Source organism: Phascolarctos cinereus, unplaced genomic scaffold, assembly GCF_003287225.1.
Source record: "Phascolarctos cinereus isolate Bilbo 61053 unplaced genomic scaffold, phaCin_HiC Scaffold_2;HRSCAF=192, whole genome shotgun sequence".
Classification (NCBI taxonomy): Eukaryota; Metazoa; Chordata; class Mammalia; order Diprotodontia; family Phascolarctidae; genus Phascolarctos; species Phascolarctos cinereus.
The window spans coordinates 226,200,752-226,226,887 of record NW_027555625.1 but is presented as its reverse complement, the minus strand read 5'-3'; the positions used below and the strand labels follow the sequence as shown (position 1 = coordinate 226,226,887).

The window sequence follows — 26,136 nt, the reverse complement described above, 5'->3', positions numbered from 1 at the left end:
CAAAATAGGTGATAGAAAGAAATGGAAAATCGAGAGTATTTAATCTGGAATGGACAAAGAGATACTTGTTTACTTACATAAGAGACAAAATACTGTGCCTTGTTTGCTGAGAAGTAATAGCTCTCCAAAGGAATACAATCATCATTGTCATTTCAAATCAAGACATCCAGATTTAAGCAAATTCGACACCAGTGAAAAACAAATTAGAGCATCCAAATTGTTGAGAAATTTCAATGGGGAACAATGGGTTTTCAAGAAAGCAAACTCAGAAAATGAGGCGGCGACTAAGGTAAGTTTTCAGATTTCTAAATAAGTTGCTGCTGCTGGAAGTCCTTTACTGAAGGTGACTTCATAAAGAAGTGTTTGTTGATTGGTTTCTGGATTATGTCCTGATTGAAAAGTGCTTTTGAGAATATAAATTTGTCTCATATGACCATGAAGCAAAGAGTAGCTAAAGATAAACTGATTGCCTACAAGAAGTGTAATGTGTCCCATTAACTAAAAGTAAACAGTAAGAAAACCTGATAAATGTATTAAAACTTGCACCACTTAGCAAAGTAATTTTTTTTAACATAAGCATGATTTCATGATAAATAAAAATCTTAATAAGTCTAATTAATTGAAATTTTCCTTTTAAAAATATGGCTTATTTGCAAAATAGTTTAACCATTAATTATACCATTACCTGGAAAGTGAGCCACTAAAATCCTATCTGTGGCCTGTTTTAATTTTGGCCGCTGCCTGCTGCCAAGTTGTGCAGGTCTGGGTTAGAGGGTCCAAGTATAGAAAGCACTGCCTAGTTAAGCTGAATGAGAAAAAACAGAATAGCTTGAAGCAATAGTAGGATAGAATGTTTAGTTGTTTTCTGCAGATTTGGTAGGTCTATAAAATCAGCAGTGAAGTGGGCACAGAGGACAAAGAGGTGGACACACTGGGCACTTAATAAATGTTTGCTAATTCACTATAAGGGAAGAGATAGGGTGATTGAAGAGTGAAGCTCCCTGGGGATGGGATCAAGGATACACAGGGGTTGATCCTGGCAAGGGCAGCTTTTTCCTTGGAGACTCATTTTTTTCAAAATTTTAGGGCTACACTTAACACTACATCAGATTTGATTTAATTCTCCTCTCCATTTACATTGTAATCACTATGTATATCTAGTTTTCCTGCTTATTACACTTTGCGTCAGTTTATGGATATCCTCACATGCTTCTCTGAAATAGCCATGTGTTTCTTAAGGAACAGTAACTTCCTAGTATACTCATATACCACAATTTGTTAAGCCATTTCCCAATCTGTAGACACCTACTTTGTTTCAGGTTCTTTGCTACCAAAACAAGTTATCCAATGGATATTTCAGCATATACACATATTTTTGTCTTCGATGTCGTTGGGGAATAGGTCTAGAAGCTGGCTCTCTGGGTCAAAGGATAGCCTCCTTTGTTTTCAGCAGCAACCCCTACTGTATTCTTACCACCTCAAGTCCAAAAGCAACATACCATTCCTTATGCCCAACATTCTACCTCCCAACTCCTTCCCCCTTGGAATCCCTAGGTCCATCCAAAGCACAGCTCAGGTGACACCTACTAGGCAAATGATCTCCCTCCCCCAGCCCCTCAGTACTTTCTCCCACTGGAAATTACTTTGGATACACTCATCTGTGAGGATGCTGTAGCCCTCCAGTAGAATGTAAGTTCCTTGAGGGCAAGGACTCATTTCTGTCTTTGTACTTCCATCACCCAACATAATGCCTGTCAAAATGCTGTATTAAAATCCACACCCTGAGCTCCCTGGAAGTTCACAAAGGGCTAGTGCAGGTGTTTAATAACTACTTGTTGAGTTAAAATGATTGATCTCATCAACTCACTGAGACAGGTCAGGTCTCTCACCTCTCCTACCTCACAACTATACTATTCCAAAGTTTGGATAAACACTGTTGCTGTGTCCTCGTCTGCCCTTTTCATTCTTCCCTCACAGTGGGCATCAGTCCTACTCAGTCACCGCTTAGACCCTAGGCACCTCCTTCCATTCCCTTCCAAATCACACTCTAACAGGAGACTCACCTTGACGCAGGGCACTTTGACCTCAGCTGTGGACCACAGGCTTTAAGACGATCTCTCTTATCTGTTAACGTTTGATGATTCTAGAACGCATCTTTAAATCTGTCCTCTCTCTTCTATCTAGGTCATTGTCCCCACCAGCCCACATATTTTCTTCATGTTCCCCATCTTCCCAGGGTTAACTTTATGGCTACTACCTGGCATTGTAACACTTAATGAGTGGGTGGCTGACTAAATGGCCATGCTGAATCATCACTGGGACACACCCTGTACAGCAGAGTAACCCTCCTCCTTTCTTCCAAAGGAGGCTATCCCCCATAACTGACATCTGCTCTAAGTTTGTCAGAGAAGAGGAACTAGGAGGCCCAACAGCTACTAGGGGCACAACCAGTGGACCTTTTATATACTTTGAAAACAATGGCTCACAGATTCATAAATTTTTGAGATAGGAGGAACCTTGGAGACCATCTAGTCCAATCTTATCATTTTAGAGATAAGGAAACTGAAGCCAGAGAAGTTATATTACTTGCCCAACACCACACCCTTATAAAATGGCAGAGCTGAGATTTGAGCTTAGGACCTCACTCCAAATCTAGCATTCTATTTTTCACAAAGAACACTTCCCCCCCCCGCCACAAATGGGTAAAAGAAAGCTCAAATAAGAATGAGAAGGCTATATTCCAGGTGGCAGTAGAAACTTCCCAACAGTCAGCAAAAGGCAGGGAGTGGAGTTCTTGAATGACAGGAAGAAACAAACATAATTCTTGGAAACCAGCTTCCTAATCAGGTGTGTGAGTGAGAACCAGGGCCTGAAAATGGGCAAGAAATGTGTGTACACGCAGAGGACCATGACTCCAGACTTGAGATGGGGACCTGTGGTCTTGGGTAGTGAGTCTGGGAGCTCTAAGAGAGTGGAGGGGCATGGCAAATCAAAGTTAGTCTAGGGAGTAGAGATGCTAAGGTATGAGCAGGAGTCAATGCAGCACCCTGAGTGTGGAGAATGAGGATATACTTCATTCCATTTATTACAGCGTCCCACTGATCACTGAAGCCAGACTGTTTCTTAGTTTCTTCCAGCTCTGTCCATGAGACTATGCATGGTGACCCCTGCTGGCTGAAGAGAGATATAGCATGCTGCGGCCTGGGGAGCAGAATCTGCCATCTCAACTAGGGGTGAGGCCAACACTATCTGGCCCTTGGGAGTCCAGTCTCTTAAGCAGATCCATCCCACACTGAGTCCAAGAGTCACTTCACAGCATAGGGCTGGCCAGCCTTCCATCAAGGGTGACAAACAAGTAGTTGGCCAGTTGCCAAGGGAAGGGAGGTACATCTGACACTCAGGCCCAAGGCTGGGTGAGCAATCTCAGGAGTGCTTAGCTGAAGGGGCAGAGGTCCTTGGCTTCTTCTTGGTGTACTTGAAGCTTCGAAGAGGGTTCTGTGTCTTTGCAGCCTGTGAGAGTAAGACGGTATTAAGGACGAGCATTCTCAGTCTGGCAGAAGAGTGATGAGTCTCCCTGCTAGGAACTGTAAAAGCCAAACTGTCCAAAGAACACAAGGCAAGAGAAGCGTTTCACCGTCACAGAGTATCAGAGGCCTTTCTGAGTTGGGGAGACCTTAAAGATCACTTAGTCTGACCTCCTTGTTTCACAAATGAGGAAACAGAGGCCCAGACAGGAGGAAGTGCCCTGGTGCCTTCTTTCTTACGAGCTGCTACCCCACTCCACACATACACCATAACCCATTTTACTTTTCCCCTTCCTCTCCCCTATTCCTGCCACTGCCTTCACTATTCCCTACTGAGGAAACATTTAAAAAAACAAAAACAGAGGGAGGGGGAATTTTTTTTTTAAAGTCTCAAGTTCCTTTTGTCTGCTACCTTGACATCTAGTCACAAGTTCTTAGCCCACAAACCAAGCCACCAGGCTTCCTTGGGGCTTCTGACCTTAGGCAAAGATAATGCCTCTTCTCTGCTCTCTCATAAGGCTTCTTAAACTGTGGGTCTCTGAAAGGGTCTCATGTGGAAAAAGTTTAAGAAGCCCTGCTCTAGGGCCCTGCAGTGAAGTCAGCAAGAAAGGGAAAAGGGTCAACATTCCAGGACCCCGTTCCCCAACCAGAGCCCACAAAGGGGACATACCTTAAATTTCCTGTGAGAGGTGAAAGGTCTGTTCCGCTTCCGCCTGCTGTGAGGACGGGCAATGCCACGAAGTGTGGGGGGCACTAGGGAATGAAGAAAACAGATCTTTGGCAATCTACATCCATGACTCTGCTACAACTGCAGCTCTCATCCCCTCCAGGACTTTGGAACTCAGCCATCCTCAGATATGACCCCAGTAGATCTGTTCCCAACACAGAATTCATCCCTCCTGATGTTCTCCTCCTGGACCTGTCTGTGCATTTGACTCTGAACACCCTCCTGCTAGAAGCTCTATCACCTCTTAATTTCCATTCTTTAAACTAGTTCTCATTTCATCTCTCTGCCTGTTTCTACTCTGTCCAGTCTGATGGCTCCTCTTCATTAACCTTCCCATGCCCCTCCTCCCCCAATCTTCTCAAAAGTCTCTCCTCAGGTATTTAGCTATCCATCAATAAAATCATCTATTCCCATGGCTTCAACTATTGCCTCTCTTTAGATGATTCTTTATCTAGTCTCTTATTTCCAAACGTCAGTAATATCTACAGCTAACTTTTATACAGTGCTTTCAGGTTGATATTCATAACAATACCGTAAGTTAGGCACTACTGTTAGGCACTTCAGAGAAGAGAAAACTGAGGCTTAGAGAGGCTAAAGGATTTGCTCAAAGTTATAGAGCTAATAAGTATCTGAGGTGGGATTCCAACCCATGTCTGACATGTCCAGTGCTCTAGTCACTACACCACATAACGTTTCAATGACCACAAGGACACGTTCACTACAATGCTCCAATTACAGGATGTGAACCCATCATATTCTCCCTTAGGTGAATTTCCATTTCTTCCTTCCCACCCCATCTCTGATAATCCTTTTCAATGACTTCACTATCCAGGCTGGTAACTTCTATAACTCCAATTTCCCCTTGAATTACACACCTGTAAGGCCATACATACCCAAACTTCAACATCACATGGTGCTGCATCAACTCTCAAAATCTGAAACTCGCTTTCCCCACTTTCCCAGTGCCATATGTAGCTTTTGCCAGTTCTCTCTATATATACCCAATGAACCAGGTGTTCAATCTCACTAGAAATAAGTATTTATTAAGCTCCTATTGTGTGCCAGGTACTGGGGATACGGAAAGTGAGATCCCTGCCCTCTTAAGGAAGTTACTTTCTTACAAACTCAACCAACGGGCTATTAAAACTAAATGAACTCTGAAACTCACTACTCCCCAGCCCTCCTGAGAGGGTAGACAACATGGGAGAGCTCCTCCCAGATCTTGCATTTGAGGAAGGGGCCCAGTGCAGTTACTTCATCACCTTCCACCCAGCTGCAGGATCTTACCACGCTCCTGGGCCAGGTACCCTACACCCACCCCTTGTCAGATTCTTTTTTAACATGCTGTCTTTATGTGCCTGAATATGTTGTGAGCTCCTTAAAGGCAGGGACTGTCTTTTGCCTTCCTTTGTATCCCCAGCCCTTAACACAGTACCTGGTACATAGTAGGTACTTAATAAATGTTTATTCAGTGATTGGGTATCAAAGGGAAGGGAAACCATTACTTCTTGAAACAACTCATTCCTTATGGAAGTTTCTTTTATGTCAACCTGCCAATCTTTTCAAATCTACTTCACTTTTTATTTTACGCTCTAGAATTCTGCCAAGAATCTAAGTCAAATTTGCTGACCCTATGTAGCTTACAGATTCCATTTTCTTGCCTATTTTGAAAAATCAGTGCACTATTTGCCTTTCTCCCACCTTATAGCACATTTCTCATTCTCCATGGTCATTCAAAGGTCGCTGACAGTGGTTCAGCAATAATATTTGCCAGTTCTTTCAGTATCCTGGGATATTGTTCATCTAGGCCTGCTGACCAGAACTCATCAAGGACACTGAGGTATACTCTCTTTTTTTTTTTTAAAGGCAATTGGGGTTAAGTGCCTTGCCTAGTGTCACACAGCTAGTAATCGTCAAGCGTTTGGTCTGAGACAGGATTTGAACTCAGGTTTTCCTGACTTCAGGGCTGGTGCTCTATCCCCTGCGCCACCTAGCTGCCCCTTAACTGAGGTATACTCTCACAATCTCCCTATTTATCTTGAGTATCAAGTCTCTATTAGTAATTTTTGTTCTGTCCTTCCCAGTTCAAAGATCGTTTTCCTTGGCAAAGAACACAGAAAGAAAGAGGCGAGCAGGCCTACCACCAGTTAGCACTGCCATATCCTTCCCCTGGCAGGTCCTGTTGCATCTTTGATTCTCCTTTTTCTCATTGTGGGGGGTGGGGAAAGGATTGGGGGATGAGAGTGGGTAGACCAGCAAGAGTCCTAGATGCTACTCTGAGATCTATCAATGGTAGTTTCTCTCAGTTTTCTCATTTGTCAGAAAGGACAAATGGGCTCCCTTCTTTTCTCTCTTTACACTCTCTCATTGAGTAAACTCATAAGCTCCCATAGATTTAATTATCATTTCTATGTAGACAACTCTCAAATCTAAAGATGCAGCACTTTCTGGTCTCTTCCTGAGCTCCTCCCTCACCTGTTTGGATATTTAAAATTGGGTGTCCAGTAGGCATCTCAAATGCAACATGTCCCAAAACTGAGTTCACTGTTTTTATTTTCATTTGTTTTATTAATTTTCTCGGAAACAGGTGATTAATAAATGTTTGCTGAATGACTCCCAAATCTCTATCGTTAGGTCTGATCTCATGAAGTCAAGTATCAAATTTCCCACTGCTTGCTGGATATAGATTTATAGGTTTGAGAGCTGGAAGGGCCCTCAGAGGCCACCTAGTGCAACATCCTCATGCCACAGATAAGGAAATTGTGGCTCATGGAGATAAAGTGACTTGTCCAAGACCACATGGCTACTAAGTTTAGAGCTGGGCTTTAGAACCCACATCCTCGGATTCAAAAACAAGCACTTTTTTTCCCTTTAAACAATTTTTTAAAAATCTGAATAACACCATTGTGTTTTTACACCACCTTCATTTCCAAATAAATTCTTCCTCCCTTCCCTACCCAGCAAGTCATCCCTTATTGCCTCCAGGATCAAATACAAAATGCTTTGCTTGGCCTTCAAAGCCCTTCATAACCTGCCCTTTCCCACCTTTCCAGTCTTTTTACACCTTACTCCCTACCATGTATTTTTCAGTCCAGTGACAGTGGCCTCCTGTTTGTTCCACAAACAAGACAATCATCTCTTGGCCCTGGGTGTTCTCTCTGGTTCACAATCTCCCTATTTAGCTTGTGAGTCCCCCACGCCTAGCATGCTCTTCCTCCTCCACTTGGTCTACTGAGCCTCCCCGCCCCCGTTTCCTTTAAGTCCCAACTACAATCCCACCTTCTACAGGAAGCTTCCCCCAATGCCTCTTAATTCCAGTGCCTTCCCTCTGTTATTTTTCATTTTATTATTTTTTTGAAGGCAATCAGGATTAAGTGATTTGCCTAGGATCATATAGCTAGCCGATGTCTATCCACTAAGCTACCTAGCTGTCCCGAGCTCCTACAAATTTTGAAGCAGTATGTCATATTACTCTCCTATGGGAACCTTCCACTCAAGCAAAACTAGCCTTTTCACTATCCTCTGAACACTAGTCTTACTTCTCAGTATACCTTTGCTATTGCCATTTTTCCTGACTAGAACACTCTCTTCCACTTATGAAAAACCTACTTTCCTGCCAAGTCCCAACTCAAGTCTTACCTTCTTTGTTTTTCAATACATACAACTGTTTTAATTGATACATTTGAACATAATTGCTTCCAACTCCACTCCAGTACTTTTACTTTAAAATAAAAAAAAAAACAGGTCTGCCAAACCACAGTAATGTAGCACCTGTATCTGACAGCACATGGAGGACTCCAGATCACAGACTCAGAGATACAAAAGACCTAACTGGATCCAACCTTCTCACTCTACAGAAGAGGAAACCCAGGACCAGAGAGGTGAACTAGAACCAGAGTTAGTAACAGAGGTGGAATTCAAACTCAGGTGCTGAATCCCAATCTAGAACTCTTTGTACTACATCACTTCCTACCTTCTCCAGGAACTTTCCCTCTAATTACTCCAGCTACATTGAGCTCTCCCTTCCTGAAGATCCTAGTGTGGTTCCAGTCAATACTAGTTAGTATCAATTATTCCCCAAAGTTTCTCAAGTGTTAGTTAGCTCTCCTTCCCTAGCTCAACTAGATGAATCTTGAGAGCACAGACTGTGTCTTGTGCTTTTTTTAAAATATCTTCCAACTGGGAAGAGAGGGCATTTGACAAATACTTGTTGGCTAGCTGACTGATCCAAAGCCCTGTTCCCAGTCAGGGACCCCACCCTCCCCAGAGGTCTCTATCCTCCACTTCATTAGCACATGTTCTGCACTGGCCATATCTACAACCTAAGTGAGTCTCACCCAAGTAGTCAGGAACATGGCCAAGATGGGGCTTCACCACTGCAGGGTGCAGGGGCCGGTCATGTCGCAAGAGCTGTAAGTCTCTAGGGTTGTCCTCAAAGTAGGTCTGGAAGAAAGAGAAGACGGATTACTGTGGAAGCCTATTTTTTTTTATTTTCTCTTTTTTTGTGAACAGCATTTCAAAAAGTAAAGAATAAAAAAGTAGGTTATATAAGAAACTGAACTTATGTATAGCTTAAGTATATAAATATTAAGTTTACCAAGGCAGCAACAAAACTGCTCCATTTGGGTGTCCTTTTTCTGCACTGTTTTCTTCCATTTTAAAAAAACGTTCTATTCACGTTCTTTTTGGGGGGAGAAGGTTATCACTATCTACCTATCAACCAACCAGCTCCCCTCCCCTTTATAACAAATACATACCATTCAACCAAACCAAAGTCTAATCCTGTCTTATGTTCCATGGGCTGTCACATTACTCCTAATGCCCTTGACTCATAAGGCCCCAGTAAACCCCAAACAACACCCAAAGTCCCCTCTGCAGCAGAGATGTCCACTCCTCACTACCAGAACACTGCCAGACCTCCCTCCTTTCCCTGACTCTCCACTCTCAAACGTGACCCATCCTTCCTTACCTTAAGCTTCTCTGAGTGCAGAAGCTCCTCTTTAATCTCCTTCAGTCTGGCTTCGCGAATGGCTTGTTTTGTCACAGAGCGCATGGCATCCTGAGCCAGGGAGGAGGACCATACTGGTCAGTGAAATGGCTAAGACAACTGGCACGGCACTAAACCCATTCTATCCCTTGAACCTAAGCCTGGCACCCCCCGATCTCAGAAAGGTACAGAAAGCATGCCCCCAACTCACCCGGCAGCGGTATCGGAAACCCTCAATCTCCTCCATCCGAAACTGGTAGGGAAGAAACATGGACTGTGCACTCTCTGTGGACAGAAGAACATGTGTGGTCCTAAAATAGCTGAAAGGCTTTAGCATCTAATGGAGTACAGCAGTCCATCCAGAAATCAGCCCAAAGAAGGAAGGAATAGAGAGCGAAGAGGCATTTCTCCATTGTTTAGCTCTACCTCATTTAATCTCTTATCCCAGTCAAGGAGGACAATGTCCCACCTTTCCTTTTTTTTGGTGCTACCTACTTTCCCCCAAATCCTCAGTCCTCTTCTGAACTCCAGCAGCACTTATGTGTATCCATTCACCTGGGTACTTTCACATACACCAGGTACTAATGCTATTAACTTTTGTTAAATAGCAGGCTTCCCATCTGCCCAACTAGATCCTTGAGGGAAGGGTGCTTGTTTTATACCTCTTTGTAACTCCAACACTTAGTCCAGCGTGCTGTATGTAGTAAATGTCCAACAAACGCTGGTGCTGATACACACTTATCAACACCTTAGATATGAAACACCAGGAAGAGATAATGCATTCTTGCAGCTCAACACTTCCTGAAACCAACTGCTTTCTCGAAATCTGCTCAGCCCTTTCTGAGGCTTCCCAGAAAAAAAATTCAGCATACTCTTCCTGCAGAAAGGCACCAGGCTATAGTATATGGAGAACTGGCTTCAGATTCAGGAGCACTTGAGTTCAAGCTTCATCTCTCTGACACACACTGGTTGTGACTCTGGTCAACTCACTTAACTGACTGGAGGTAGTACAAGGACAAGTTTGTTTGGGTTGGCTGGTTAAGGCAAGATCAGTGGAGGAACAGGCTATTTGAGGCTTTGTCCTTGTGCCCACTAAAGAAGGAGCTGCCACAGCAGGCACAGACTACGATCTATCAGTTGACAAAATTCTGTGCCCAGGATGTGTGTGACACCAGCAAATCTATAAGCCAAAGTTACAGAAGGGTTGCCCACTGCACTGGCAGAGACAGACACACAGATACATAGACACAGACACAGACAGACTGACACACACACACACAGAGTACCCTTTTCCACACTTCTTTCCTCTTCTCCAGGCTGTCTCTCAGCATTGTAATTCTACTCGAAATTTCTCATTGGACTTTCTCTGATCACATCACCCCAAACTCCTTAATTATGGTTATTCTTGCTTCTCTACTCTAATCCAGCTTGGGATGGTTCCATTTCTTTCAAGCTGAGGACAAGGGAAACAAAAGCTGCCCTACAAGAAACCCCAGTCTTTACCTCCCCCGAGGGCCTCCTCAATTTCTTTTAGCTGGGGACGTTCTGTGGGCAGGACAAAGGTAAGGGCTGTTCCTGGGTTGTTGGCACGTGCAGTCCTATGAAGAGAAGATGAATTTAAGCCACAATCCCCTTCACCTCAGAGCTTCTGCACACAGCCTGTCACCACACCTACCTGCCAGCTCGATGAATGTAGGCCTCAGGGGAAGGGGGGAGATCAAAATTAAGCACAGCTGTTACATTGTGGAAGTCAATGCCACGTGCCACACCTGATTCTGTATCAGAGGCCCTGTGGAGAAAATCGTTAAAATCAAACTGCTCCTTTTCCTTAAGAAGAGACATCAAACCAAAAAAAACAAAAAAAAGAGACATTAAGTTAGTCCACTGTTTGAATGAGAGTGGGTAACATTCTTTAGTAACCGGCTGCCTTGGAATCTAATTCAAATTTTTCCTTTTCTTTTCCATTTTTTTCTCAAGTTGACAATCTAATTTATATCACTTCCCCCCTACCCTAGAGCTAAAGACCAAAAGAACATTCACATATCCACAGCAAAGGTAACACCTGGAAATACTGTGAAAAGTGACAAGAAAAACCTAGCCCTTACCCCCATTTCATGCATTCTAGAGTTTAGTTAGCATCCTGCCAAAAGACAGAAAAGACAGGACTGTGGAAGTAGAGAACTAAGGAAGTTTAGGGAGCTCCATGTCACCTCTCTCCTTTGGATCCTTGGCCCCGACACTTGCCCTTAACAGGGGCCCCCAGCACTTCTTCATCAGTTGCAATGACACAGTCATAGAAGCCTTGGTTGAATTGTGAGATAATGTGGCACCTACAGCCAAAGACGGGATGTCAGGTCGGTTCTATGGTACCTGGCAGTTGGCTCTTCATCAACCCCAAACTTTTAGCTTTAGCCTCTCCCTGTTATTTTGGTTCCTCAACAGTCCCAGCTGTATAACTCCACTCCCTTATTCTTTCTATCACCTCACACCAAACCACAAGGACTCTAAACCTGGAACGCAGAGGGAGCTCTCCATTGAGCACACAGGCAGGAATGCTGAACTGCTCCAAGAAAAGGCGAAGGCGGTAACCACGTTCTAAGGTATTAACGAAGAGCAGGGACTTGCCCCGCAACAAAGATAGCTTTAGCAGGGCATAGAGTAACAGGAATTTGTCCTCCTCTGTCTCACAGACCACTTGAAACTGCTGCAGCTGATCTGGCCCTGGAAGCTGGGATTCCTGCAACTTCAGGGTTACCTAGAGAGAAGGTAAAGTGAGGGTCAAACGAGCCACGTAAGAAAGAGAAGAGACAAGTACCAACACAGAAATGTCCCAATCAACATGTAGAAACTATGTTCAATGTACAAACAGAACACTGAAATTCCTCATCCCCTAGCCAGTTTTTGACTGGGAAGATGATGCTGATAGACATTTGCAGAGTACTTTGAAGTTTGCAAAGCATTTTTACATACATAAATTATCAATAAACATTTATTAAGTACCTAATACTTGACAGTTACTGTGCTAAGCACTGGGAATACAGATACTTCTTACTTTATGTAAATTTGCATTACGCAACTGCAACTCCCCAGACATGTGCAGCAGTGGCAGCATGAGTGCAGCCCTGTGCCAGGGGTCCTCTGCTCCATACAGTTTAGCCGCTCCTACCACACAAGCTGCAAGGTACACAGCCACAGAGGGGAGCAGGAGAAGGAGAGGTCTGCAGAACAGTCCACTTCCCTTAAGCAAGAACTGGCTGTACCAAGAGGCAAAACAATCTCTACCCTTAAGGAGTTTGCAATCTAATGGAGAAGACAACAGGCAAACAAATATAGAAAAAACAAGCTACATATAGGATAAACAGGAAATATTTAAAAAAGGGAAGGCACTGGAATTAAGAGGGGCTGGGGAAGGTTTTCTATAGAAGGTGCGATTTTAGTTGGGACTTAAAGGAAGCCAGGGAAATCAGTAGACAGAGTTGAGGAGGGAGAGCATTCTAGACAGTGGGGACAGGCAGAAAAAATGCCCAGAACCAAGAGATGTCTTGTTTGTGGAAGAGCCAACAGGCCACTGTCACTGGACTGCAGGGTATATGTCAGGAAGTAAGGTATAAGAAGACTTCAAAGGTAGGAGAGGCTAGGTTACGAAGAGCTTTGAATGCCAAACAGAGCATTTTGTATTTCCTCCTTGAGATAACAGGAAGCCACTGGAGTTTACTGGGGTGGAGGATGGGGGGTTGACATGCTCAGATCTGTACTTTAGGAAAATCACTTTGGTGGCTGAATGGAGGCTGTATTGGAGTAGCAGACAGACTTGTGAAGACAGAGCAACCAGCAAAGCTACTGCAGTAATCTATGTGTGAAGTGAAGAGGACCAACACTAAAGTGGTAACAAGGAGAGGAGAGGACACATTCCAGAGATGCTGCAGAGGTGATATAATGGGCCTCGAGAACAAACTGGATTGGCAGGGGTAGGGAAAGACAGCGAAGAATACAGGATGGTTCCTAGATTGTAGGCCTGAGGGACTGAAAGGATGGTGTTTCACTCTATGGTAATGAAGAAGACAGAAAGGAGGGAAGGATTTAGGGGAAAAGATAAATGAGTTCCATTTTAGACATACTAAGCTTAAAATGTTTACTGGAAAACCAGTTTGAGATATCTGAAAGGCAGCTGGAGATTTGAAGTCAGCAGTGAGATTTGGGGCAGGATAGGTAGATTTGAGAATCATCAGCACAGAAATGGTAATTAAATCCATGCAGCTGATGAGATTACCAAGTGAAGTAGTATTTAAGCCTTGAAATCTCTTTGGGAGGTAGAAATCATTCATGGTATTACGACCATTGCAAATATGAAGAAATTGAATCTCAAAGAGGCTACTGACTTGCCTAAAGGCACACAGCTAGAAGAGAGAGCAACATGGTACATAACTATATTTACAAGGTAGTTGGGGTACAGCTGAACTAGTATTGACTGCTGGTTATTGTGAGAGAGGAGGCCTCGGGCTGGAAAAAGATGGGAACCACTGCCATAGGCTTTACATGAGAACCGTTTCCCCTTGAAGGAAACATTTAGGATGGCAGTGAGGGACTTGGGAGAATTCTCGTCTTTGCCAATCCTCCCTCCATTATGTCTCACCGGATTATGCAATACAAGCTCCTTAAGGGCCTGTACATCTTCATTAAAAGTAGCTGACATGAGGAAGGCCTGGTATATCCGAGGCAGGTGGCTGCAGAAGATCACAGAAGAGTCAGGTTCCATCCTGGGCATTCAACAAACAGCTAGAGTTCCCACAGTCACCCCTATAATCCACCCTGTAGCCTCCAGGGCACTCAGTAATGAAATCTCATCCCTATTCTCCACGCAAGCCCTTTCTCCCAAGATGCAACAATCCCTTCCTCCTACCAAAGAAGGGTCTTAAGTTCTTCTTCAAATCCAAAGGAAAAAAGCAAGTCAGCCTCATCCATTACAAGCAGCTCCAAGGAGTCACGCAAGTTCAAGTTTCCCTGAAGCAGATGACTTAGCACTCGTGATGGTGTGCCCACTACCACATCTGGCTTCTCCATTAGCAAGGGCCTACAGGAATGTAAAAAACTAGTATCAGGGTAGAAATATGCAAAATATACAAAACCAAAGGAAATTAAAGAAATATAACTAGAAAGCAAGCACTCCATCACTATCCTTAATCCTTTACCTCTAGATGACTGTCTCCTAATTTCATTCCTTTCACCCACCTTTGAAAAGCAAAGTCCTCTGAAGCCGACACATCAACCACACGAACATCCCGGGCACAATACGCTGTCAGCTGACGGATCATGGTCTGTGCCTGCCGTGCCAGCTCCTTGGTAGGTACAAGAACAAGGCCTCGAACAGCCTGTTCTACTACTGGTCCTGTCTGTAACAGCACAAGTTAAGGACCTTAACCAGCCAACCCAAATCATACTGTCCACTTTATCTCTTCCTTGTACTATCTTCAGTCAACAGTGGCCACAATCCCCACAAAAATGAAAACTTACATGTCCTCTCCAAAAGCAACCTGATCTCTCCTTCACAACCACCATAAGTCATACAGAACCTGACTCCCTTCAGTCGCTGTCACATGACTGGGTTATCCCAGCCTTGGCTTAATTCTATTCAACGTTTAAAAGACATTTATAAAGACATCTAAAAAGTATTATGATCTTTCCTTCACAAACCAACATAGATCATACATAACCTTACACTATCCCTTCACTGTCATATGATTACCCTAGCCTTAGCTTAATTCTATTCCATATCTAAAAGAGAAGAACATGACCTTATGCCTTTAAAAGGGTCCCTATGGATCTTTGACATAGGGCTCCATAAAAGAGGTTTACCAGGGGTCTGCTGAGGACTGATACCGCTGAAATCCACAAGCTACTAATAAGGTCTTAAATTGTTTTTTATCAATTTTCTAACCTGAGAAAATATTAGAAATTCAGATTAAACTTAAAAGCAGGTATTGGATTTTCAGACATTTGCCACTACACGCTGGCTTGCAACTATGGCATCAAGTGAGACCCCAACGCCTCCTTTCTCTGAGAGCCTTTAGGATCAGAGATCTGGAACAGAAAAGGCTCTAAAAAGCTATGTAGTCCACCCACCTCGTTTCACAAATGAGGAAACGGAGGCACAGTGGGGGTTTAGTAGCTTGCCCAGGATCACACCTGCAGTAAGAAATGGGACTTAGGTGGCATGGGGAGGACGTTACTGTTAACTACACCTCACTGGAGAATTTCTTTCCTCGGTCCTCCTCACCCTAAGGGCCCAGGATGTCATACCGCCTTCCTGTGAAGCAGATGCTGCAGCAGGGGGATAGCATAAGCAGCGGTCTTTCCCGAACCGGTGCGAGCCCGGGCCAACAGGTCCTTCCCCTCCAGCGCCAGTGGAATGGCCTTCTCCTGGATGAGCGTGGGCCGAGCCCAGCCTTGCTCTGCGATGGCCTGAGAGAGGACAGAAGCAGAGAACGGTGGGGAAAGGAGGGAAGAAGAGGGCTCCGGCAGGGGAGGGAACAGAAGGCCGGGCCGGGTCAGCGCCGGGGCCGGGTGCCATCAGTTGGGGCGGTCCAAGGAGCCGCGTCTTCGGGGAGGGGTTACAGGAGCCAAGTAAAGAGATGACCAAAGCCTGCCCCCCGATCTTGCCCTTACACTCGCCCCCCTGCGCCCCAGTACCTGCAGGAGCCGAGGATCCAGCCCCATGTGCTCAAAGCCCAAAACTTCGGAAGCCGCCATGGTTCCGCGAAATAACAACACGCATGCGCGGCAGGAAGTCCTTGCCCCTCGCCGGGATGACGCTAGAGCCGGGAGGCGGAGCTAGAGCACTGCCCAATCAGATTGAGCATAATGGCCTCACTCCCGGAAGAACACAATTGGCTAGGGGCCCGACCGGGTTCTATTGCCAACTGGGTCTGGTCGACCTTGGTTCCGAGGGCTGGCTTCGCCTTCTGTTTCCTCTGGGAAAAGACGATTTGAGCTGGGCTTTTGGCAATGAGAAAGTGCAAGTCCCCTCAGCTCATAAAGGGATATCAGACCCCAATTCATATATGGCCTCAGATGCGTACTAGGTGTGTTACCCAGGGTAAGTCACTTAATTGCTGTTTGCCTCAGTTTCCTTATCTGTAAAATAATAGTGGCTAACTTGTATATAGTGCTTACTATGTGCCAGACACTGTGCTAAGTGTTTTACAATTACTATATTATTTCATCCTCACAACAACCGTGGGAAGTAAGTGCTATTATTATATCCATTTTACAGATGAGGAAACTGAAGCAAACTGTGGTTAATTGACTATCCCAGGGTCGCACAACTATTATGTATCTGAGGCTGGATCTGAACTCAGGTCTAACTCCAGACCAGCACTCTATCCACTATGCCACCCTGGAAATAATAATAGCACCTACCTCCCAAAATTATTGTGAGGATAAAATAAGTTATTTGTAAAGCACTTTGAAAACCTTAAAGCAGTATATAATAGTAGCTATTATTATATCACAGATCTAGAGATGAAAGGGAACTCAGAAGCCATCTAGTCCATCCCCCTATTTTCCAATCTTGTGGCAGCTAGGATTGCCTACACTTAAATCCAGGTCATCGGATACCAAGTCTAGTGCTTTTCCCACAGGGCCATGCTGTTTCTCACTGTTCCCAATACATTGCTGATTTTCCAGAGTTTGGTAAGAAACTGAGGCCCAAAGAAGTTAAATGACTTGCCCAAGAATTCAGAGGTAATAAGTGGCAGTCAGAATTTGAAATGAAGGCCTACTGCAGAGCCTTCACACTACTACACTGACCTCCAGACCCCTACACAATTGCTCTTACTTGGCTCCTCCACCCTTCCTTTTCTATCTAACCTTCCTAAAATGTCTATTGACCATAGTCCAAAAGTTGGGGACAGATACCATGAGTCCCTCACCCATTTGCAACAACTCCTCAGCCTCCACTTTAAAAAGAATTTTTTTTTCAATTAACAAAATCCTACCTCTTCTCCCTACCCACTTCCCACCCCCATTGATAAAGGAAGAAAAACAAAACCCTTGTAACAAATATGTATAGTCAAGCAAAACAAATTCCTGCTTTGGTCATGTACAAAAAATACGTCTCAAAATGCACCCTGAGTGCATCACCTTTCTGTCAGGTGAGGGGTAGCATGGAATTGTGATTGGTCATTGCATTGATTAGAGTTCTTAAGTCTTTCAATGTTATTTGTCTCTACAGTGTTAATATAAAAATTGTTCTCTTGGTTCTGTTCACTTCACTCTGCACCATTTCATACAAAGTCTTCCCCGGTTTCTTTAAAACTGTTCCCTTCATTTCGTACAGCACACTACCTATTGCATTAGTCACAAACCACAATTTGTTAAGTCATTTCCCAATTGATGGGCACCCCTTCAGTTTCCAATTATTTGCCACCATAAAAAGAACTGTTACATCTTTTACACAGGGGTCCTTTTCCTCTTTCATTGATCTCTTTGGGGTACAGACCCCAAATAGTATAGTACTATTAAGTAGTACTGCTGGGTAAAGGGTATGCAGTTTGATGGCTTTGGGGGCACAGTTCCAAACTGCTTTCCAGAATGACTTGACCAGTTTACAATTCCACCAACAATGGAAGACATACCTGTATTTCCCCAGCTCCTCTGGTAAATTTGTCATTTCCTTTTTTTGTTTGCTATGCCCATCTGCTGGGTGGGAGGTGGAACCTCAGAGTTGCTTTAATTTGCACTTAAGTTATGAGTGTTTTGGAACATTTTCTTCACATAGCTATTGATAACTTGGATTTCTTCCCCTGAAAACTACTTGTTCATATCCTGTGGCCATTTATCAATTGGGGAGTGGTATTCCTTCTTATAAATTTGAAGCAGTTCCCCATATATCTTGGAAACGCAAACGTTTTCTCCCAGTTGTTTTCCTTCTAATTTTAACTATATTGTTTTGTGTAAAAACTTTTAAATTTTCTCTCTTCAAAACTCATCATTTTGTTCATGATCCCCTATCCACAGATGTGAAAGGTATTTTCATCCTTATTACTCTAATATATGTTACCCTCCACCTTTTTTTCTACTCAACTAATGCCCTGAGGGGCAAGCAATGCACTTTCCCCTATCTGCAATTTTTAGAAAACAAAGGTGTCTGATACTTCCATAGGAAAGAAGGAAATAAGCATTTATTAAGCACCGTGTGCCAGCCACTGTGCCAAGCACCTTACAAATATTATCTCATTTGATCTTCACAACAATCCTTCAGGTAGGTGCTTTTATTATCATTTTATAGTTGAGGAAACTGAGGCAATCAGAGGTTAAGTGATTTGCCCAGGGTCACACAGCTATTAAGTGTCTAAGGATGAGTTTAACTCTAGTCTTCCTGACACCAGCACCCTATCACCACCTGCCAATGAAACACATCCCTTGCCAGTTCTAAGATGATCGTGTCAACCATTTTTTAAAACCTAAATACTGTTCACGTTATCTCTCATTACACTGGTGTCCCAGAACTGTAAGGCTGTGGGGATGGGTTGTGGCACTGATTTTTGACAGCCATGAAAAGCAAGGCAAAGCAGACTGGGCTGGGCAGCCTAAGGCAGCTGGATTTGGAAGTGAAGGAGCTAAGTGAGTAGAAATAACTGCCTGAGAGGGAAGAATATAGTTTAGGCCCCAGCCACCCTTCCTAAATCAGGCTCAGAATGTAGAGTTAGCAAGATATAACTGCAGTGAACAGGGAGCCCAATGGGAGCCTAAAGGTGAAAGGCACATAGTGTAAGCCACAGCAGAAGCAACTGAACTAGATGGATAGAGCAGCTGCTAAACCATGAAAAGAATGTGATTTAGAGGTTCATGAACAACACAGGTGGATTAAAGGAGCAAAAAGATCAAGGTGGAGAAGCAGTTCTTGGGACAGCTATGCTGGCCAAGCCCCTGGGAAAATAATCTGAATGTTCAGTAGGATATTGTTTTCCAATCTTTGAAAGCCTATGACATACCTGCAAACTACATGGAAACACATCAGGACAGAGGTCTCTCTCCCTCCTCCCTAATGAGCTAGCCTTCTAAACCCCTCTACAATATATGTAAACATTCACAAGCTTATTCTTAAAAGTTACATTCCAGGGGGCAGCTAGGTGGCACAGTAGATAGAGAATGGGCCTTGGATTCCGGAGGACCTGAGTTCAAATGTGGCCCCAGACACCTAACACTTACTAACTGCGTGACCCTGGGCAAGTCACTTAACCCCATTGTCTGGACCAAAAAAAAAAAGTTACATTCTAATACTTTAGTAGCATGGCAGTCACCATGGCTGCTCAAAGCTCCTGCCACATGGATTCTGAAGACCCTATTAAGCTAGAAAGATCAGTACCAGTACAGTAATGGACTAGCATGAAATGTCTAACCTAGGTAAGTTGAGATGATCACTGCCATACATTTGGCCACCAAGGTAACTATTTTTTGTCAAAGGACTTCACAAAACCATCTACTATGGTACCCAGAAGTACCTGCACTCAAGAAAGCCCCTGACAAAAAAATGGCTCTTCTTAAGTACATGCCTTACTCTATCACCTCTTGATCAAAAATTAGCAAAGAAAGGATACCCAGGATATGGTGATATACCAGCTTTTCTGAGATTTATCATAACATTCTAACTCACTGCTTGCAAAACTGGTCTAACCCTGTCTACCATTTAACTGGTAATTCTCCCTCTTTCCAAAAAGCCAGGATAAGGAGAGTTCACTTTGAACTCATGATATCTAGGAACAGTATTAGCGGTTTGTCTTCTTTAAAACACAACTAAGTCATAAGCCATATAACCCATAAATCTGCCATGCCTCAAACATCTGAAATAGGACAAATAATGAGTATTCTAGGATGAAGGAGGTTTGGTAAGGTTTGCCCAGAATGATTCCTAAAGGCTGAGACTGAGGAGACTGCCCAGGTAAATACCAGCCTTTTGGATGTGGTCCTAATTCTAATTGAGACCTTAGGTATGTTTGTTCCAAACTGGGAGGGTCTCAAGACTTTTAAGATCAGCTCCAAGTCATCCTCGGGGTTATTTCATACCAAGTTTCCTATACTCTATTATTGTGCTTGGTTTCTGGTCTGGTAAGAACTTTTATTCATCTCAAACATCACAAGTTACCAGAACAGGTTTTATTTCACTGGAAAATCCATACAAATAACTGAACCTGGGACCCATGGAGAAAATATTTACTGCATCTTAAATAAAATTTAACAGTTAGCAGCTCTGTGGGGGGAAAGAGAGAAGAAGGGAAGAAAACTGACTGCCTCCAACTGCTCACTCCACAGCTTCCTACCTTAACTTCGTATCCCCTTAAGGGGCTCAAAGTGTCCAAAGGGGCCTGTGCATGACTTACAGGCAAGGCCTTACTAGCAATAGGGTGAAATGTCTGCTTGGGTCCCTACCTTCTAGAACTTTCACTGAAGAGTCTTAGGGCTGCCACCGTAGTTATAAAAAAAATGTACACATAGACAGTACTAAAGACTGTCAGTTCTGCACTGATCTTTTCACCCACTCTTATACACAGGCAATGACATTTCAGATAGGAAGGATAAAATACACATATCAAAAAAATATTTGTTATATTAGAAAAATCTCATTCCCTTGGTATCCAAGACCTGCCAACTTATTTACAGTCACAGATCATCTCAGTGAAGCCAGGACTAACTGGACAGCAGTGAGGCTAGGGTGTCCTATTCGTGGCACTTCAGTTACGCACGACATAGGCACAGTAAAAGAAAATCAGAAATTAAGGAAGCCGGTGAGTGGCCTTTGCTTATTTACTTAATCAATGGGCTAGGAGAGATGACTGGACATGGAAAAAGGCAGGCCATGAAATCAAGGCTATGTTCTGATTAGCTCAAGCTCTTCCCCAGAGTACAGAAGGAGCTTTGTACTGGCTTTGACCAGTATCCTATGACCTTCCCTGGGGGATATGGGGGTAGTTTCTGTGTAGTCCAGTGGCTACTAACCTCAGCCTAACTGGTGTGGCTGCCACGGAACTAAAGGAGCATATAATCTCAAATTTTTTTTTCATCCAAAATCCAAGTAGCCAGGGTGTGATAGAGGGAAAGTACCAAGTAAGTGGGATGAAAGGAAAGGAGTTGTACAGGAAAGGACTTTACACCAGCTTTTTGGCCTCAAAGAAACTTTTGAGGTGTCGCATCTGCCAGATGCCAGTGAGGATGAGGATGACAGTCTGCGCAATGGACCACCACAGTACTCTCTGGTTGGTGCTCTCACTGGTCATACGGAAGCGTTCCTCTCGAAACTGTAGAAGACACGAGAGATACATAAGAAGCCACAGGGAATGGACACTTGTGATTTATAAGATTAAGGCAACATGGTTCATCCCTCTATATTATAATTCTATTCCAGGAAAGAATACAATTATTCCTGCCATGTGGAATACTAGAATCCTGAAGGTTTCCTGTTTGTTTCTTAAAGATGAAAGCCACATATGTCCTTGAGACTGCAGGTTCCCCACCCCTGATTCTTGATCAATTCCTTCCTTTGTAAAATGGGGAAAGTGGGGCCAGAGGGATGACATGGCTTGTCATAGGTAACACATTAGTTAGGGTCAGTTAGGACTAGAAACTTGGACTAGAAACTCTAGAATCCTAGTTTAGTGCTCTTCCCACCATATTACACTAACTTTTATTGCCTTTGGTTCAAAGAGGTTCACCTCCTCCCCACTTCAACTTCCTGCTATAATATTCCTACACTGTAACTCCAAAGGTTTCGAGTTACAATGTCAACATCTGAAAAGAGATCAAGCTCCCTTGGGTTCAAAAGCAGGCCCAAAGAGGACCCACAGAGTTACTGCTCTTATCAGGTTTTGAGTTGCCTATTTGTTGGAAGCCTGACTTTCCACAACAGCAATAATAACAATAATCACATATAACAGTCTAAAAGTGCTTTCCTCACAAAAACCCCTTAAGATAAGTAATGGAAATATTTTCCTCATTTTACAGATGAGGACACTGAGGCCCAAAGTGACTTTTGCCAGTCACAGAGGTAGGAAGTATAAGAACCTGAACTCAAATTCAGATCTTCTGATAACAAGTCTAGTGCTCTTCTACTATGCCATGCTATTTCTTATTAGAGTCTCTTCTCAACATGTCACTAATTTCCCAGAGTCTTCGAAGAAACTAAACATCAGCTTTCAGGTACTGGCTGGCATAGGAAACAATCAGCTTCCGCCCAGAACAAGGCAACTCCCTTACCCGCTGGTAGTTCTGTTCCTTTTGGATCTGTTCCACCTGATCAAGCAACTGGCGGGCACGGAGTTGTAGTTCTGTTAGTTTATCCTTGGCAGCAATTTCAGGGTAGTTGTTGGTATGCTCACCAACCTGTATATCCAGATGTACCCTCTAGGTAAAAAGCAAACATACACAAGGTCAGGACCAGGAGTCCAAGCAGATCACACTATTCTGATCTCTGAGGAAAAGGCCTCAGAGAATGTATATGTTGTCTCTAAAGATTTGCTAACCTAGGCATTCAAAAAGTCCTACTGAGTACATTAAAAACACCATTACCATACGTAACAGAACACTAGTTCCTGGATAGGAAGTTTCTCAACATTCTTAATGCCTCTCTCCTTAGCAATACGTCACATGTGGAGATAGAAGCAACCCCCACCTTTCACTCAGAATAGGGAACAGATCTGGGGAAAACGGTAATTCTTCAAAGGGGCAGATTCCCTTACTAGTTTGCCGCCTGCAAAGATGGTCATTCGAGTAGAATTGGAGTGCAGGCAGATCTGGTGGTCACCTGGGGTATGAGAGGTAAAGGTGAATCGGCCTTCTGAACCATACTGCCGTGATAACACCACCTGCAAAACAGTAACGATGAAAACCTAACCCAACCAGCCTCTACCATCCTCATTCAGGCCCATAAGCCTAATCATTTCACACCTGTGGCTCAAAGCCCTTAAGTGGCTCCCCAATACTGACCTAATAAAGTCCAAATATCTAAGGCCCTCTTCACCCTGGTCCCAACCTACCTTTCAGAATTTATGTTCCACTACTCTTCCTACAATCCAGCCAAACTGGACTATCTGTTCTTCTTGGAAAAAGTCCTGTTCTTTGTTTGATGCCCTTACTCGTGGTCTACTTTCCATCTGAGTCTCCCTTCCTATGTAGAACTACAAAAATCCAAGCTATCCTTTATGGCTCATTTCAAATGTTATGTCTTACAGGAAGCCTCTCTCTTCTGGTACCTCTAACAAGATATAATCTCTCCTTCCTCCCAACTCCATAGCAAATAGTCAACAAATGTTTTCAAACTAAACAGAACCAACCCCAAAATTCTGAGGTCAACAGTGACCCCAAGGAGGCCAGCTGTTAATGCCTACTCTCTGCCACACAACACTGAGTTTAGGACAGGGAGATCCCTATATGGAAGCTATCCTTGGTCTAGACCAAAGACCAGTACAATGCACTAAGCACTTTTTAAGTGCCTATTGTGTACCAGGCACAGCAGAACATACTAAGGACTAAAAAAACAAAATAAAAATAGTCCCTGCCTTCAAAAAGGTCAACTTTTCTTGAGAAGGGGGAATATTATTAAACATAAGGTACACCTAATTGTAAAGTACAGGTAATTTTGGAGACTAACAAATGAGGAAATCAATAAAGATCTCCTGTAAGGAGAATTGTAAAAAGCACTTAAGCTAGGGAATAATCTTTTTTTTTAAGGTCATTGAGGTTAAGTGTCTTGCCCAGAGTCACACAGCTAGTAAGTGTCAAGTGTTTGATCTGAGCTCAGATTTGAACTCAGATCCTCCTGACTTCAGGGCTGGTGCTCTATCCACTGCGCCACCTAGCTGCCCCTAGGGAACAATCTTAACAGGGGATCTATAACCTTATTTTTAAAAAATGTTCTGATAACTGTATTTCAATATAGTTTATTCCCTTTTAATCCTACATATTTTGTGTATTTGAAACCATTGTTCTGATAAGAGGTGCATAGGCTTCATCAGCCTGCCAAAGAGGTCCCTGACAGAACAAAGGTTAGATCCACTAACTTAAACTGAGGCTTCTAAGGAGCACTTAAGCTGGGCCTGGAAGGGAGCTAGGGCATCCAAGAGGCTGAGGTAAAGAAATGCATTTCAGATACTGGGTACAGACTGAAAAGGCACAGAATCAAGAGATACAAACGCCCTACAAGAGGACCAGCAAGCGGGTCTCACCTTTCCATCTGGATCCTTCACTTCCACATGCATCCCCAGCCCTGGGGTAGAAGGCAGGAAGGTCTCTGTCTGCTTATCCCATAGCTGGGTGCGGTAATTCCCTGCAGGGCAGATGAGTTCTCTATCACAACACACCTAGCAACGGCGAGGCCCCCAGAACACCTGTCCCACAAGGGCTGAATGCTACCGGATGGGTGGGGGTGGGAGGGAAGCCTGGAGAAGGGCCCCCTTCTGGGGACAAGTTAACACTCCCGGGCAGCCTCAAGGAGGTGAGTCTGGGGGCCAAAGGGAGGCTGCACCTAGCCCAGTTCTGGGCTGGAGACAGGGAGTAGGGGGAGATTTAGGCGATCCAGTCCGGGGAAGGGGCCAGTGCCAAGAGGTGGTGTCTTTTGGAGGCGGAAGGTCAGAGGTCAGAGTCGGGATCAGAGTCTGGGCCGGCGCCGGGATAAGAAGTGAGGGGCTGCCTCCCACCCCATTGCTAACCGATAACCATGGTCTCGTCGGGGATTTCCTCGATAAAGCAGCGTTTCTCCGTCTCTCCGATGTGGAAGTAAAGCCCCTGCACTGAAGCCAAAGTCAGCCAGAGCAGGAGCAGCAGCGCCCGGTGCCACATCGCAGCCCGCAGCCGCCTGGCCCAAACACCTGCCATAGCTGACGGCCCAGCCGCGCAGCGCGCCTGCGCAACCAACCATCGCGCAGGCGCTTCCAGCCCAGGACCGCTCCAAGGCAACTCCTCACACAGCTACTGCCGGAGACAGCACGACATGCGCACTTTTGCTCTGCCCTCCTCACCCTTCCCAGTCGCCCTTCTCAGAAACGACTGAGCCTGCGCAGAATCTTCCGCCCTCCACAGCAGGGAAGAAATTTACGTGTACGTAGAGTGGGCAGTTCTCATTACTGGCTTGATACGCAGTGGAGTATTGAGTTACCACGTAGTGTTAGAATTGGTTGGGCAGCCTGACCCGAGCAACGGTGCCACGGCAACGGGCGGACTGTCAGAGAGGAAACTTGTAGTCAATCAACAAGCATTTGTTAAATTTATTATGTGCCCGGCACATAAATCTAGGAGCCGTGGATAGAGCACTGCAGGCCTGGAGTCTGGAAGACATGAGTTCAAATCCAAACTCAGACACTTATTACCTGTGTGATACTGGGCAATTGACAACCTCTGTTTGCCTTAGTTCCTTCTTCTGTAAAATGGGAATAAAAATAATAGCACCTACCTCCCAGGGTTGTTGTAAGGGTCAAAGGACGTAATTCTCAGATGTTTAGCACAGTTGCTGGTGCATAGTAATAGCCACACAAATATTAGATGTTATTTTAACTTAAAACAATTATAATAAGCACCGATTTAGTCCAATCTCCCTGCTTTGCAGAGAAGGAAATTAAAGCCCAGATGGGTGAGTGATTTGTCCAAGGTCTGGGGCCGTCCTAGAGCTAGCTCAAACAGGCTCACCAGAATTGAAATTTTGTGTCAGCCAAAATCCTCAAACACTTACTTTATTATTTTGTTGAATATCTAGACATAAGAATGATTTTTAAAATGTTAATAGTACCAATTGAACTTAAAGGTGTGTCCTGCAATACTGATTTTTTGGGAGAGTCAGTTGTTAAACATTTACCAGCACACAAAATTGCTAAGGTCATCAGGTTTTTCTGAAGTCTGCTTGCTACATTGTATTA

General features: G+C 44.1%; 2 protein-coding genes across 5 annotated transcripts; both read right to left on the bottom strand.

Moving 5' to 3' along the window:
• Nucleotides 1-2,719: 2,719 nt before the first annotated feature.
• On the bottom strand, nt 2,720-16,034 carry DDX56 (DEAD-box helicase 56). Of its 3 annotated transcripts, none has more exons than XM_020984054.1 (14): nt 15,926-16,034; nt 15,536-15,697; nt 14,468-14,628; nt 14,139-14,309; nt 13,872-13,962; nt 11,749-11,993; nt 11,449-11,568; nt 10,914-11,027; nt 10,742-10,836; nt 9,450-9,523; nt 9,221-9,310; nt 8,589-8,694; nt 4,195-4,277; nt 2,720-3,510 (listed from the first exon to the last, which is right to left on the bottom strand). In XM_020984054.1, exons 1-14 carry the CDS (start codon nt 15,983-15,985, stop codon nt 3,424-3,426), a joined length of 1,659 nt encoding a protein of 552 aa, XP_020839713.1. In that variant the 5' UTR covers nt 15,986-16,034; the 3' UTR covers nt 2,720-3,423. The 3 variants fall into 3 exon arrangements, with proteins under 3 accessions (XP_020839713.1, XP_020839714.1, XP_078005963.1); XM_078149837.1 differs by having other exon boundaries at nt 3,510-3,598; XM_020984055.1 differs by lacking the exon at nt 11,449-11,568.
• A 4,343-nt stretch (nt 16,035-20,377) lies between these two features.
• Nucleotides 20,378-25,137, bottom strand: TMED4 (transmembrane p24 trafficking protein 4). 2 transcript variants are annotated; one of them, XM_020984052.2, is made up of 5 exons: nt 24,937-25,136; nt 24,454-24,554; nt 22,969-23,094; nt 22,487-22,633; nt 20,378-21,531 (listed from the first exon to the last, which is right to left on the bottom strand). In XM_020984052.2, exons 1-5 carry the CDS (start codon nt 25,100-25,102, stop codon nt 21,382-21,384), a joined length of 690 nt encoding a protein of 229 aa, XP_020839711.1. In that variant the 5' UTR covers nt 25,103-25,136; the 3' UTR covers nt 20,378-21,381. The 2 variants fall into 2 exon arrangements, with proteins under 2 accessions (XP_020839711.1, XP_020839712.1); XM_020984053.2 differs by lacking the exon at nt 22,969-23,094 and having other exon boundaries at nt 24,937-25,137.
• Between the last annotated feature and the right edge of the window lie 999 nt (nt 25,138-26,136).